The 16,533-nt window shown below is 34.0% G+C and overlaps 1 protein-coding gene across 1 annotated transcript in view; it reads left to right on the forward strand.

Annotated features, from left to right (window-relative positions):
- The first annotated feature begins 220 nt into the window (after positions 1–220).
- Positions 221–16,533, forward strand: part of LOC132550660 (integrin beta-PS-like) — a 58,311-nt gene continuing 41,998 nt past the window's right edge. Inside the window, exons 1-7 of the mRNA XM_060214751.1 lie at positions 221–329; positions 6,286–6,388; positions 8,573–8,676; positions 9,010–9,120; positions 11,317–11,407; positions 12,368–12,499; positions 13,388–13,484. Of these exons, the coding sequence (XP_060070734.1) occupies positions 6,295–6,388; positions 8,573–8,676; positions 9,010–9,120; positions 11,317–11,407; positions 12,368–12,499; positions 13,388–13,484 (629 nt within the window). The 5' untranslated portion in view covers positions 221–329; positions 6,286–6,294. The remainder of the gene's footprint in view (positions 330–6,285; positions 6,389–8,572; positions 8,677–9,009; positions 9,121–11,316; positions 11,408–12,367; positions 12,500–13,387; positions 13,485–16,533) is intronic.

Below are 16,533 nucleotides of genomic sequence, written 5' to 3' on the forward strand. Positions count from 1 at the left end.
AAACAATTCAATTTAAACAAATAATTAAATTGTCATACAGCACAGAAGTATATCAAAACTGAAATCTACTAAACCACTTAAAATCTCATTTGATGCTGATGCTGCTGCGTGGTGTTTTTGCGGCTTTTCGTCAAAATTGCCACACTCTCCTCTGTTCCTCTATTAGTAACAACCTAAAACACTTCCGGTATATGACGTCACGGACGGATCGCCATATTTAGGATTGGCGAGGTGACTAACAAACGAAGGTATCTGGACTGTAGGATTTCTCATCTAAAGTGGAGTTAAAGATCTCAAACAACAACATTTGGATTGCTTCGTTTCCTTTGGTAAGTTGAAGAAGTTTTAGCTTTTCTTGGTTTGGTCAGGAATCACAGATATAAATACAGATGTATAGGACCCTGCCTACTGCTGAGAGGTTGAGGAAGCAGGTCACGGCAGGACAAACTTCAGTGTGTAAACAAGCTAGCCTTTGTTTTGTAAATGTGGATGACTTTCAGTATGCAGTAGTTACATTTCAGTTGATAACAATTAGACTGCTCAAAGTTGGTTGGTAAATGTTTGCTAGAACTTGTCGACCGCCGCTTACCCCCCCCCCCCCCCCCCCCCCCCCTTTCCACTTCCTCTCGGTATTCCTCACATAATATTGGCCAAAACTTCGACCGGACATGCTTCCGAGAGGTACACAGATGGTCAGTCAATCCACAAGTTTAACGAGTAATACACTGACTTTGTTCTGATCTCCCTAGCACCTGTTCAACTACATTTCTTGAATGTTGGCGTATAAATAGCCTATTAACTAATATGTATATAAAGTTTTACAAACAGATGCCTTACTAACCTACGGCAAATTCATAGGAACTCGTTAAAATTATTCTGATTTTCTCCTCTTTTTCTTACTCTCTAAAACTTCTCCATTTTACAAACATTCCCATTCTTCTCATGCTATGATAGGAATTTCCATTTTGTGTGAAAGGAGTGTGTATGTCTTATACTGTGAGTAGGTGTATATTTGAGTGTAGAATGATATGAGAATTATTTGCATAATTTTTTAATTTATATTTGTTACAAAAGACACACAAGTACATAATCAGGAAATCTTCATTTCTCATATGTATGATGATATCACTGTGAAAATAATCATGTCATTAAGTGTTAATGATGACTGTTGCATTTGTGTAAGAATGTGCAATATTGAGACAAATTTTATGCTTAATTTGTCTGTAATAATTTTATAACAAGTGTTAAAATATATGTACTTTGTAGCATTTTTCATTAGCTTGATTGGCTAGGCAGTTGATTATGAGGTCATGATATGGACAATTTAATATTACCATGCAAATTAATCACAAATTGCAGAAGAAAATGTTTTATTTTGTCCTTCACACTTTTGCATCTTGACGTTTAGTTTTAACCCGGTCAGAGTTAAACTTTTCTAAGTGATGTGATGAAAAGTATATGAGATTTGTTTTCTTTTCATATGCTTGAGATTTTATGAAACTTATTTTGAGTTTTCAATTTTTTTCGTCTAGACATGAATGCAAAATAAAACATTCAAATACTTGTTTCATGAAATCTCATATGAAATGAAAAAGATATGACATGGAATATATGTAAAGATTGTTCCAAACCAAAAAGAGAGTTCAGGTAGGTAAGTCTAATTATACAGGTAGGCTTAACAATAAGAAAACATTGTACATAAGTCTAAAGATAAATAGCTGTAAGCCTAATGTATATAGGTCATAAATACAGGTATATAGGACTAAATTTAGTTACAGACCTAAATCTTAATAAATTCCTTCATGATCCCATCAACGACAGAAGGTTTATTATTATAAAAGGATTGAAAATCCCGTCCCCAATGTTTAAATGTGCCACAATTCAATCGCTGTAGGTGATGAAGTTCCAAATACACAGCATCACTTTTGTGTTCATCATTTTTGTCGGCCACGTGTGTCAAGTTTTATGCAAATCACTGTCAAAAGACCGTGTCTACTCTACAGTATACCATACTGTTTACCTGTTTGATGTGTGTACACACGTCATATAACAACAATACTGATGGTGCCTGGTGCCTGTGTCCGTTATCAAATGTAGAATGACACTAATTAATACCTAATCTACAATTACTGCAGTAAACACATCAATGAATCCAAACCAAAACCGATCATGCTAATACTGCGCAGTGTCCCTGTAGGCGTCAGTGATTGGTTAAGAAGTCCGCATGTTAGAATGGTAAACCAATCAAATATCTTGTAGCTTAATTATTTCGGCAAGCAAGAAGGTAGACAGGTAATTTACCTGCTGGCCACGAAACTGTAGGGGGTGTTATCATGGTCATCTCAGTTAAGGGACAAGTAGGTGTCAAGACTCCGGGTCTAATTACCATATGGAAAAGGGTTGGGAGGATAATAAATATGTCATGGCTAAATTAATAACGGCAAGGGGCTGATGCGTACGGCCAAAATTACATGCATAACGGTACCATCATGCTAAAACGGCCTGGGGAGAACACTGAAAACTGTATTGATATGCTCTAATGAAGTCCTCTCTCAGATGTAACTGGTCAGCATATTAGTAAAGTTTTAATAATAATAATAATAATAAAGCACCTTTAACAGAGTACGTCATGTTGTGATTGCATTTCCTTGTTGATATGTCTGAATCATATGCAATCACCCTGCATACTTGAAAGTATCCATGCCTAGACAACAAACCTGATACACCACCACGAAGAAGCAAGGCGTTGGCTCCTCTCTCTACCTTTTATTTTTTAACTTAACTTATTATATTGCTACTGTATTGCCATTAGCACATAACAATCTTTATTACATGTACATAGAGTAGTAATTTAAATCTTCGATATGGAAACACCTATATGTTTGTTCTGATGACCACTAGCCTAGCTAGCTGAAACATATACATAACATACATATTTTCTGTACTGCACCAATTGTCAACACGGACCAACCTGTGAAAAAGGCTAAAATGAAACAATCACCAATTGTATCCAACTCCAGAGATCCAACTGTTGTAGACAGTACTACCAGTATTATCACCTGTATGTCGGACGATTATGTGGTTCATTTTCCAGCATGCAGAACTCACATGTAAACTCTGTCAATGCAACTGATCTATATTGTCATCACTGTATTGTCAGTGTCACATGATATAAGCAATTGTAATTATGTCACGACTGAGTCGTAATTTTTATTTTATCTATGCAGATATTTTTACCTTTGTTCTGATGACGACTAGCCTTGCTAGCCAAAACATGTCAACTTATATTAAAACCACAGAATCCAGATGTTGATGCTCCATCTTCAAAGTCATTTGTGTTTACCTTCCTTGATGGGGCTGTATTTGGGCTGTATTGAATACTATTGGGTATCCATTTTCTATTCCTTATGATTCGATTGACAACCGAAGACAACCAGGACGTAAGCTCTCTCCCACTCCATTAGGAATTTTTTTTATTTTAGCTAAATAAGTTTTAATATACGATAGACATAGTTTTGGGTTCCATTGACATAATTAACATTGTCGCACAGACGAATGTCATTGTTCAGGTGATATTATAGATCTAAATTACATACTAGCATTTCTACATGGATCATTAGTGATGAGAATTGGTCAAGTATTCAAGATCTCAGATGATCTGAGCTCCACAGTGGATAATCAAATATCAGTGGAAATGTGGATCAGAAGGAAGATTGGTGAAATAGAGCTTAGTACAATGAATACAAACAACAAGTTCAAGATTGTAATTACTGACGTGCTGTGTGTATTTTTATGTTATATCAGTCAAGGAAATAGATCTTAGTACAATCAATAAAAACACAACAAAGTCAGACTTTTAATTACTGACGTGCTGTGTGTATTATTGTGTTACATCAGTCAAGGAAATAGATCTTAGTACAATCAATAAAAACACAACAAAGTCAGACTTTTAATTACTGACGTGCTGTGTGTATTATTGTGTTACATCAGTCAAGGAAATAGATCTTAGTACAATCAATAAAAACACAACAAAGTCAGACTTTTAATTACTGACGTGCTGTGTGTATTATTGTGTTACATCAGTCAAGGAAATAGATCTACGTCGACCAATATTTTTTTCATATGGAGACATTCAAAAGAGGAGCTTACCTCGTTTAGTGAATCTACGCTCATAGAAAGGTCACGTATGTGACCTTTATTATTGTATACACGTCATAATATAATGTGCCCATATTTTTAGTACTTTAGGGGGAAAATTTTCACTATTTCGATGTCCTGTTGAAGCCCAAATAGTTCGGGTGAAACCGGTCGACGTAGATCGAATACACCTAATACACACTTATCCTGAGCTTGTTGCGATTGATAATTGCTTTGTTTTGTCCTATTCCTCAATCGCCCTGCATACCGGGTGGTATCCAAGCCAGGGATATCAGGAAAACCCCTACCTACACCTAGCACCACGGCATTGGCTCTCATCCTTGTTATCTCGGAAATAGATCTTAGTACTGTCAATAAAATAGGAAATAGATATACAAAATTTTAAATGTTTGTTGTATATTACAGAAACTGTTCTAATTGGGAAGCAGTAAAAAAATTCGAATATTATTAAAATAATCATGAATCTTGTTATCTGTGGTTACATGAATACGTGTAAGATGTTACCGGAAAACAAAAGTGAAACAGTGATCTGGACGTAAACAGAAGTGAAACAGTGATCTGGACGTAAACAAAAGTGAAACAGTGATCTGGACGTAAACAAAAGTGAAACAGTGATCTGGACGTAAACAAAAGTGAAACAGTGATCTGGACATAAACAAAAGTGAAACAGTGATCTGGACGTAAACAATAGTGAAACAGTGATCTGGACATAAACAAAAGTGAAACAGTGATCTGGACGTAAACAAAAGTGAAACAGTGATCTGGACGTAAACAAAAGTGAAACAGTAATCTGGACATAAACAAAAGTGAAACAGTGATCTGGACGTAAACAAAAGTGAAACAGTGATCTGGACAGAAAAACAAAAGTGAAACAGTGATCTGGACGTAAACAAAAGTGAAACAGTGATCTGGATGTAAACAAAAGTGAAACAGTGATCTGGACGTAAACAAAAGTGAAACAGTGATCTGGACGTAAACAAAAGTGAAACAGTGATCTGGATGTAAACAAAAGTGAAACAGTGATCTGGACAGGAAAACTAAAGTGAAACAGTGATCTGGATGTAAACAAAAGTGAAACAGTGATCTGGACGTAAACAAAAGTGAAACAGTGATCTGGACGTAAATAAAAGTGAAACAGTGATCTGGACGTAAACAAAAGTGAAACAGAGATCTGGACGTAAACAAAAGTGAAACAGTGATCTGGACGTAAACAAAAGTGAAACAGTGATCTGGACGTAAACAAAAGTGAAACAGTGATCTGGACGTAAACAAAAGTGAAACAGTGATCTGGACGTAAACAAAAGTGAAACAGTGATCTGGACGTAAACAAAAGTGAAACAGTGATCTGGACGTAAACAACAGAACAGCACTGACATTGATTACATTACTACATAAATGGACTAGAGGAATAGACTTTAGAAATCCAATTTTGGCGTATAATAGCTGAACAGGCCTTGTTTTGTGCTAAATTACCAATAATTATGAGTAGTTATGTCTGATTATATGACAATCGTGGCGAGACAATCAACATTGAGGAATATTCATTACATTTATAATGTACAGCATACACATGATTCAGGGTGGAAAATCACAACATGAATTGTTTTCTAGAACAAAACATTTATCCCAAATGAGTAACAAATTTACTGTTTTAGTACTACATGTAATGAGCACTTTTGCCAATATTTCAAAAAAAACTGGGTGATGTGTTATCTGTGACTTCAATCTTTGTTTCGTCCTGAGGTAAGTTAGAGGAATTCTGGGTATGAAATTAATGTACTTCTACATATAAAAACAAAAATACTCCCTAATGCCAAACAGTGGTATGTGAAATTCCTTTGTAGTAAAATGATCTTTTTTTAATATCAATCATCATTAAATAAGAAAACATTTCCCTTTAAATAGTTCGGCATAATTCTGTTGTACTACATGCACAGCTTCCTGAAATTACCTACTGGTGCATTATAGCTGATAAACTTCTAAATCTGTTCAGATGTGTTGGTTATGTTGGTCCAGGAAGACTCCTACATAGTAAACTCTATGGAAATAATTTTGTGTTTTACACATTATGAAATCAGACGGATGTGTCGTTGAATATGTCACTCTATCTAAGCCTGTCTTTTACAGATCTTCATCATGAAATTTGCTGCTGTGGCTGTTTTGGCCACATTACCTTTCATCCTGGCTGTCTCTCCAGACCCTCAAGTACCTGCAAACCCAGGTGCCCTGAGTAAGTATGATATCACCAGACCCATAAGTTTTCACAACTCCAGTCACCTAGAGTGATGTCTTCAAACCCAGATGTACCTGTACAAAGACCCCTGGTTCCCTATACCTATATGTTAATAAGCTAAGGCTCAGTACTGTTGTATAGAAAAAGACCCAGATTTGGTTTGACACTTCTACACATGTAACGTTGTATTTTTACTTCAGAGACTTCCTTCCTAGGTACAGGTGAGACAAGCACAAGTCGTAACAAATATATCGTCTTAGCCAGCTTCCAAGATAAATCTCATTATTGCCATTAACACTTCATTAACATAAATCTCCTGAAAGTTGTAGTTTCATGTTAAATGTGAAGGAACTGAATTTATTTTGAATGCTATACAAAAGTATTGCAACCAAGGTTGATTTGTTTGTGGATAATTAGTGTGGAAACAATTGTCTGACACACAACCTGTATGATAAGTTGTAAATACAAAAAACAAAACGTAAGTATTTTACTACATAGTAAAACAAAAGACTTATATCATGTAAGTTAGTGCCATGTGTCACAGTATACAAAGTTATACAAAAAACCTATACAAAGGTTTTCGTCATATGTTACAGTATACAAAGTTATACAAAAGCCAAATATAAATATCGCCATATTTTACCATATAGTCATACAAAAGACTTATATAACGTAAGTTAAAGCCAAATATTACAGTATACAAAGTTATACGGAAAACTAACAATAAATATCGCCTTATATTATTGTATACAAAGTCTAATGAAAAACTTATATAATGTAAGTAAAAGCCAAATATTACAGTATACAAAGTTAAACAAAAGACTAAACATAAGTATCACCTTATGTTACTGTGTACAAAGTTAAAAAAAAGACTAAACAGAAGTTATCACCTTATGTTACTTTGTACAAAGTTATAAGAAAAACTAAACATAAGTATCACCTTATGTTACTGTGTACAAAGTTAAACAAAAGACTAAACAGAAGTTATCACCTTATGTTACTTTTTACAAAGTTATAAGAAAAACTAAACATAAGTATCACCTTATGTTACTGTGTACAAAGTTAAAAAAAAGACTAAACAGAAGTTATCACCTTATGTTACTGTGTACAAAGTTAAACAAAAGACTAAACAGAAGTTATCACCTTATGTTACTTTGTACAAAGTTATACGAAAGACTAAACATAAGTATCATTTTATGTTACTGTGTACAAAGTTAAACAAAAGACTAAACAGAAGTTATCACCTTATGTTACTTTTTACAAAGTTATAAGAAAAACTAAACATAAGTATCACCTTATGTTACTGTGTACAAAGTTAAAAAAAAGACTAAACAGAAGTTATCACCTTATGTTACTGTGTACAAAGTTATACGAAAGACTAAACATAAGTATCATTTTATGTTACTGTGTACAAAGTTAAAAAAAAGACTAAACAGAAGTTATCACCTTATGTTACTTTGTACAAAGTTATACGAAAGACTAAACATAAGTATCATTTTATGTTACTGTGTACAAAGTTATACGGAAGACTTAAACAGAAAATATCACCTTATGTTACTGTGTACAAAGTTATACGGAAGACTAAACATAAGTATCATTTTATGTTACTGTGTACAAAGTTATATGAAAGACTAAACATAAGTATCATTTTATGTTACTGTGTACAAAGTTATATGAAAGACTAAACAGAAGTTAGCACCTTATGTTACTGTGTACAAAGTTATACGAAAGATTAAACAGAAGTATCACCTTATGTTACTGTGTACAAAGTTATATGAAAGACTTAAACAGAAGTTATCACCTTATGTTACTGTGTACAAAGTTATACGAAAGACTAAACAGAAGTTAGCACCTTATGTTACTGTGTACAAAGTTATACGAAAGATTAAACAGAAGTATCACCTTATGCTGTATGCATATGACCACCTGAACATCATTGTATATATAGATATGGTATACAAGCCTAAACATAAGTGTATGGTATGTATTGGGCAAAAATATTTCAGATTTTGTAGACAGAGTTCGTACTGCTGGTCCGAATATCTTTGGCCAAATATTGTCTGGTCATGTTTATTTGCCTGTCAGAATATTCCTGATTTTGTAGGTACTGTTCGTTCTGCCAGTCAGAACATCTGTACCTTCCAGCTTGCCTCAATATCTATTCATCTGCCTTTTTCACAGACAAGGGTAGTCTGACCGTAGACCAAGCCAATCCATGTATTGAGGCAGACACTTGTGGCTCTTGTATGGAGAAAGGCAAAGACTGTGCCTTCTGTACAGCTACGGTAAGTAGGACAAAAATATCAGATGCTTGTTTATGGAGAAAAGCTTTCTTTACGTCTACGGTAAATAAGACAAAAATGACAGACACTTGTGGCTTGTCTTAGAAGAAGGGCAAGAATTTGGCCTTGTGGCTCATAATAGAAGGAGAGCAAGGATTTTCATTTCTATATATGGATAAAGTAAGTTGGATAAAAGCTTTGCTTTTTAAAAAGAATTTGTAAAATAACAAGGAAATGTCATGTATTTCTAACAAATCCTCCAGTCATACTATCAAAGTGCAAATGTAGGCGATATTGTTTGCTTCATTAGAAATATTCAAATACGTTTTGTTACAGTTTTATGACAAGGAAAATCTGCCCCGCTGTGATCTGAAGTCTAACCACATCAAGAGGAATTGTCAAGGAGAAGATTTGTATGCTCCAGACAGTGACCTCACACCTATTAGGGTAAGTCCATTGATTCTTAATGCTACTGCTGTATGTGTGAAGTGCCAGCCCTATATGTCGGAATGACCTATAGGTATATGTTATAGCCATCATGTTTATAGGTCACTGGGGTCAAATGTGTCTAAATGTTTAAACAACTTCTTCTCAATAACCAAAAGGCCCAGGGTGCTGATATTGGTTCTGTGGCATGCTTGGTTGAAGAACTGCCAAATTTGTGAAAATGAATGCCCTTGACCTTGACCCACTTCCAGGGTCATAGGGCTAGCAACTTAAGATCTTCAAATGACATTTTTAGGTCATCTGACATGAAGGGTCAAGATGACCTATAGTCATCGTGGTGTGTTATGCAATTTTTTTTCTTCAAAACCCACTACTCTTTCATACCAAGATGGATTTCAGCCAAATTTGGTTTGATGCATCATTGGGTGAGGGTCATTTCTTGAATTCAGAATTTTGATTTGACCTCAAGGACCTGGGATCTGGGCCCAAACATGGAAAATAAGACAATATTTTGCTTCAAAATGCTAATCCGAAAGTTGAATCAACACCTAGGGACTTGGGGGCAGGGCCCAAAAGGGGAAGTTAGACAACATTTTGCTTCAAAATGTTACTCTCAGGCTGTCCAGCGTCCCTAAAATTCTTAAAAAATCCCAATTTTTTTTAGTTTTGCTAAAATTCCCCCCCAAAAAATGAAAAATTCAAAGGGATTTCCTAAAAAAGCCCTAATTTTTCACTTCAGTTCCTACTTTTTTTTATATTTCTTACAATTTACTGAAAATGTTTTCATTAAATTCATACTTAAAATGTATTTTAATGTAGTCTGTAGTTCTAATTCAGGGTAGACAATGAAACGCAGTTGACCAGTGGATCTATGTACCCAGATTGTTATTGGTTGTGACTGAGGACAGAGGTGTGATTCTTAAGGTCACAGCCAACAGCAGCTGGGACACTAAAACCCTGGAAGACACCTTTCCTGCAATTAAGGCATTGTATGTTAGTTTCTATTTTGTCAAATTTGCACAGGTAAGTCAGCTTAATGCTTTCATAATTCCTATTCTAGTTACAAAATTCCTAATTTTAGCCTAAATTTGCCCTAAAATTAGCCCTAATTTTTTGTCAAGAAGTGCTGGACAGCCTGTACTCTTTCTTAATACTTGAATGAATTTAGTCTAAAACATCATGGAAAGTGGGGAATCATTTCCTTAATTCAGAAAGTTTATTGACCCCTAGCTAATAGTAATGACCTTGATCCACTTGAAAGGTCACAGGGATCAAATGTGTTGAAATGCTTAAGCAACTATCTCTCAATACACAAAAAGCCGGGGATGATGATATTAGGCCTGTTGCATGCTAGGATGTAGGGCTACCAACTTTGTTAATATGAATGATATTGACCCACTTTCAGAGTCATAGGTTTTAAATGTGTAAAAATGTTTGAATTACTTCTTCTCAAAAACCAAAAGGCCCAGGGTGTTGATATTTGACTAACTTTCAAGGTCACATGGGTCAATATGTTGAAAAGCTTAGCAACTTTTTTCCATTAACCGAAAGGCCAAGGGTCTTGATATTGGGCCTGAAGCTTGCTGTTTCATCAAACAATATGTCTAGAGTGATGGCAATTGTATAGTGCATGTATAAAGAATATGACTTCAAGTTTGCAGAAAATGTCTTGATGAACTAACCAGTGTCTTCGATGTAAGCTGTAGAGTAGTTGATCAATTTATTTTAGGCCTATTTGGCCTATATAGGTCTTTATAGTCAGGTGACCATTAAGGCACATGGGCCGCTTGTCTTAATAACCGAACTGTCACTCCTATTCAATATCGATATTTGTTCTTTTACATGATTGGATGAAGGACTGACAAGTTTATTCAAATAATTGACCTTGACTGACTTTCAAGGTCACTGGTGTCAAAGATATTGAGAATTTCAAATCTCTTCTTTCAACAAGCAATTGGTCATGGGTCATGGTATTTGTGTAGTAGCATGCTTGAGAAATAGGATTTCAAGTTTACAGAAATTGATTTAATGAACTGACAATGTCTTCTGTGTAAGCAGTCAAACAGAATCAGGCCCATCGAGCCTCTATTATTCGTGGAATATACTCATTTCTAAAATTTCAATAGGTTAAATTTGACAAACAAGATGTAAAATTGGTATGGCATATATAAGTGTGAAAATGCTTCTCTTTTTTAGGATGATAATGTGAGAAATGGAGGAGAAAATATTGATGTTGAACCAGCCATTCAGATTCAACCTCAGGAATTAAGGCTGAAAATTAGACCAAGTAAGTTTGATATAATGTATTGTTGTCATTACCGATCAAGAGCTGATGAGAAAATTGATTTTAACTTCCTCGATGTAGGCTGAATCAGTATCATAGGTCAGCATAGGAGAAATAGCTGAAAGTATGAAATTGTTTCTATGTAACTTTTGAGACAAGTTCACAATTCCTAATTAATTTGCTTGCTTTATCTTATGAATGATGAGATTTTCAAGATTTGTCCTATGATTGCAATCTGTCTATACCTACTAAAGGTATCTTCTTCAGGTGTAATCAATTAAAGGATTCGACCTATTGATAGGTTTCATCTTACCCCTAATTATCAATATGTTGTTAACATCAGGTTGAAAAAAAAATAATGTAATAAGTTTGTCTCTTATAAATCATTTATAATGGGATCGACTCGAAAGGTTTTTTTTATAACAATAACAGTCCACATGTTATCCACATGTTGTCCACGGAACTTTGATTCAAAATATTGCAAGTGACTGTTTTAAACTCTTGTTAACTTAATTAATTCAACAATGCTATTTATGATTAAACAGTTTGTGGACAAATGAATTGTTGGGATAAGATTAAATACAAAAATCAATAACAATATATCTGCTACAGAAAATGGCTTGTTTGTTTCGCATATCATATCTTTTAGACTAAATGGAAGAATTAATAATTTTTATGTATTTTTGTTGCAATTTATTCATTAATTACTGCAGGGTTTTCCATAATTTTAGTAGTAGGCTGTGTAGTGAAAGTAGGAGGCTGACCTGCCGTGTATGTGTAGTCATGTACGGAACATTATTACGGAACTGGATTGGTGTAGGCGGCCAAATGATCAAAGTAGCCGGTCAAATTGGCCGGAAACTGGCTCTTATGGAAAACCCAGTACTAACAAACAACTTTGAAGAAAAGGTCAAATTGATTTGCCAGTTGGTATGCACTATATGTATATTCCTTGGTTTGTAGATGACCCACAGAAGTTTAAATTGACATTCCGTCTGGCAGAGGATTATCCTGTGGACCTGTATTACCTCATGGACTTGTCATACTCTATGAAGGATGACAAGGAACGACTTGCATTACTTGGCACTGATATTGGTAACCAGCTCAGTTCTTGTCACCTGCTTATATCTAGATGCTTTCCTTCATCATTAGTGTAGTAAAAATTTTGATGTCCTACTACTCAGAAATAGCTGATCCATGTCTGAAGGGAGAAATATCTAAATACCTGAGTCAGTGACAGATCTGTGATTTTAGCTGTAAATACCTGAAACAGTGAGAGATCTGTGATTTTAGTTCCAAATACCTGAGACAGTGACAGATCTGTGATTTTAGCTGTAAATACCTGAAACAGTGAGAGATCTGTGATTTTAGTTCCAAATACCTGAGACAGTGACAGATCTGTGATTTTAGCTTAAAAGACTTAAGTCAGTGACAGATCTGTGATTTTAGCTGTAAATACATTAGTCAGTGACAGATCTGTGATTTTAGCTGTAAATACATTAGTCAGTGACAGATCTGCCACTTAAGTTCCAATTACCTGAGATATTGACAGACCTGTGAGTTTAGCTCTAAATTCCAGAGACAGTGACAGATCTGTGATTTTAGCTGTAAAAGTAAATACTTTAGCTGTAAATACCTTAGTCAGTGACAGATCTGTGATTTTAGCTGTAAATACCTTAGTCATTGACAGATCTGTGATTTAGACTTAAAATACCTGAAACAGCGACAGATCTGTGATTTTAGCTGTAAATACCCATGTCAGTGACAGATCTGTGACTTAGGCTTAAACTACTCAAAACAGTGACAGACCTGTGATTTTAGTTCGAAATACCTGAGACAGTGATAGATCTGTGACTTAAGTTCCAAATACCTGAGATATTGACAGACCTGTGACTTAAGAAATGAATGCTTGACTCAGTCACAGGCTGATTGTAGTATTTATATAAATATACTAATGTATAAAATCATTATTAATGTTTGCAGCGAACAAGATGAAGGGTATCACCAAGAACTTCCAGCTTGGCTTTGGTTCCTTTGTAGACAAAGTAGTGATGCCATACGTGAGCACTGCTCCCTCTAAGTAAGTACTTCACGAAGAGTTGTCTCCCCTTAGATACCTTTAGGTCTCATTAGATAATCTGAAGTTTATTAATATCAAGTTTTAATAATTAAAAGAGAATTTATTGATGGATTACCATCTAGAGTGAGAACATGTCTGTAAAGTTTCTTGATTGAATGTGTGTGGTTGGTAGTTTCGAAGTACAAATCAGGTTTGTTTTACTATATAGACAGATGCTTGACACAAGTCTGCAATCTATATATTTCTTTAATACACAGTCACATAATTTACTTTATAGACAGATGCTGGACACACAAGTCTGAAATCTATATATTTCTTTAATACACAGTCACATAATTTACTTTATAGACAGATGCTGGACACACAAGTCTGAAATCTATATATTTCTTTAATACACAGTCACATAATTTACTTTATAGACAGATGCTGGACACACAAGTCTGCAATCTATATATTTCTTTAATACACAGTCACATAATTTACTTTATAGACAGATGCTGGACACACAAGTCTGCAATCTATATATTTCTTTAATACACAGTCACATAATTTACTTTATAGACAGATGCTGGACACACAAGTCTGCAATCTATATATTTCTTTAATACACAGTCACATAATTTACTTTATAGACAGATGCTGGACACACAAGTCTGAAATCTATATATTTCTTTAATACACAGTCACATAATTTACTTTATAGACAGATGCTGGACACACAAGTCTGAAATCTATATATTTCTTTAATACACAGTCACATAATTTACTTTATAGACAGATGCTGGACACACAAGTCTGAAATCTATATATTTCTTTAATACACAGTCACATAATTTACTTTATAGACAGATGCTGGACACACAAGTCTGCAATCTATATATTTCTTTAATACACAGTCACATAATTTACTTTATAGACAGATGCTGGACACACAAGTCTGCAATCTATATATTTCTTTAATACACAGTCACATAATTTACTTTATAGACAGATGCTTGACACAAGTCTGCAATCTATATATTTCTTTAATACACAGTCACATAATTTACTTTATAGACAGATGCTGGACACACAAGTCTGAAATCTATATATTTCTTTAATACACAGTCACATAATTTACTTTATAGACAGATGCTTGACACAAGTCTGCAATCTATATATTTCTTTAATACACAGTCACATAATTTACTTTATAGACAGATGCTGGACACACAAGTCTGAAATCTATATATTTCTTTAATACACAGTCACATAATTTACTTTATAGACAGATGCTGGACACACAAGTCTGAAATCTATATATTTCTTTAATACACAGTCACATAATTTACTTTATAGACAGATGCTGGACACACAAGTCTGCAATCTATATATTTCTTTAATACACAGTCACATAATTTACTTTATAGACAGATGCTGGACACACAAGTCTGTAATCTATATATTTCTTTAATACACAGTCACATAATTTACTTTATAGACAGATGCTGGACACACAAGTCTAAAGTTTAATATTTCTGTTATACACAGCTGTATAATTTACTATATAGACAGATGCTGGACACACAAGTCTAAAGTTTAATATTTCTGTTATACACAGCTGTATAATTTACTATATAGACAGATGCTGGACACACAAGTCTAAAGTTTAATATTTCTGTTATACACAGCTGTATAATTTACTATATAGACAGATGCTGGACACACAAGTCTAAAGTTTAATATTTCTGTTATACACAGCTGTATAATTTACTATATAGACAGATGCTGGACACACAAGTCTAAAGTTTAATATTTCTGTTATACACAGCTGTATAATTTACTATATAGACAGATGCTTGTCACACAAGTCTAAAGTTTAATATTTCTGTTATACACAGCTGTATAATTTACTATATAGACAGATGCTGGACACACAAGTCTAAAGTTTAATATTTCTGTTATACACAGCTGTATAATTTACTATATAGACAGATGCTGGACACACAAGTCTAAAGTTTAATATTTCTGTTATACACAGCTGTATAATTTACTATATAGACAGATGCTGGACACACAAGTCTAAAGTTTAATATTTCTGCTATACACAGCTGTATAATTTACTATATAGACAGATGCTGGACACACAAGTCTAAAGTTTAATATTTCTGTTATACACAGCTGTATAATTTACTATATAGACAGATGCTTGTCACACAAGTCTGATATCTATATATTTTTTTTTTATGGTACACTGCAATTAATCTGCACACATTTGTACATAGCATGTACCTATATTCCTGACCTTGTACACAAATTTACCTTCCTATTGAACCAGATCTATCTGTAGTTTATTGGAAATTATTTCCTGAAAAAAATATTCAGTTCATATAACATTATGATCTTCCAGGTACATTGATATTTACATATAAATAAATTTGAAGCAACCTGCATGTCTTATATCAGTATTTCTAGTATTTGTGAGTTTTGTGTTCCGTCTATAGATGAATGAAGAATTTGAGATGCTGCATTTTGTTTAGTTTCTCCTTTGTTTTGCATTGTGAAAATTTTTCCTTTTGTGGAACTTTCCTGTTTTTTTTTTAATTTGACTTTCAGATTCTTTGTTTGTGCTTTTTAAGATTAAGGCTTTATACTTCACCAGAGAATCATCATCAAATTTTCAAGGAATTTTCTATGATTTTAATGAAATACCAAATATCCATGATTTTGCGAAAATCATATCAGGGATTTTGATAAAAATTCAAAAAAAAAAAACCCCAATTGTTTAGTTGTTTGGTTTTAGTGTTCTGTGTGTTGTGTTCTGTGTGTTGATTTAGTGTTAACATAGTTCAGTAGCTCCTGACGATAAGAAAATCAAGTCATACCATGAAAATTTGCTGATCTATGGTGAAGTATGCTTGTCCCACTGTACCGCCTGGAAACCTGTACTAAATATATATTATACTGTAAGCTGGAATAAGATGGCAATATTAACTTTGTTATTTAAAACAGAAAATACTGAAATACGGTATAGCTGGTTACTTTCGTGGGGATATTTTTGCTCTTTTTT

The sequence above is a fragment of the Ylistrum balloti genome, unplaced genomic scaffold (genome assembly GCF_031769215.1).
Source record: "Ylistrum balloti isolate Yb309-2 unplaced genomic scaffold, AGI_CSIRO_Ybal_v1 Utg370138, whole genome shotgun sequence".
NCBI lineage: Eukaryota > Metazoa > Mollusca > Bivalvia > Pectinida > Pectinidae > Ylistrum > Ylistrum balloti.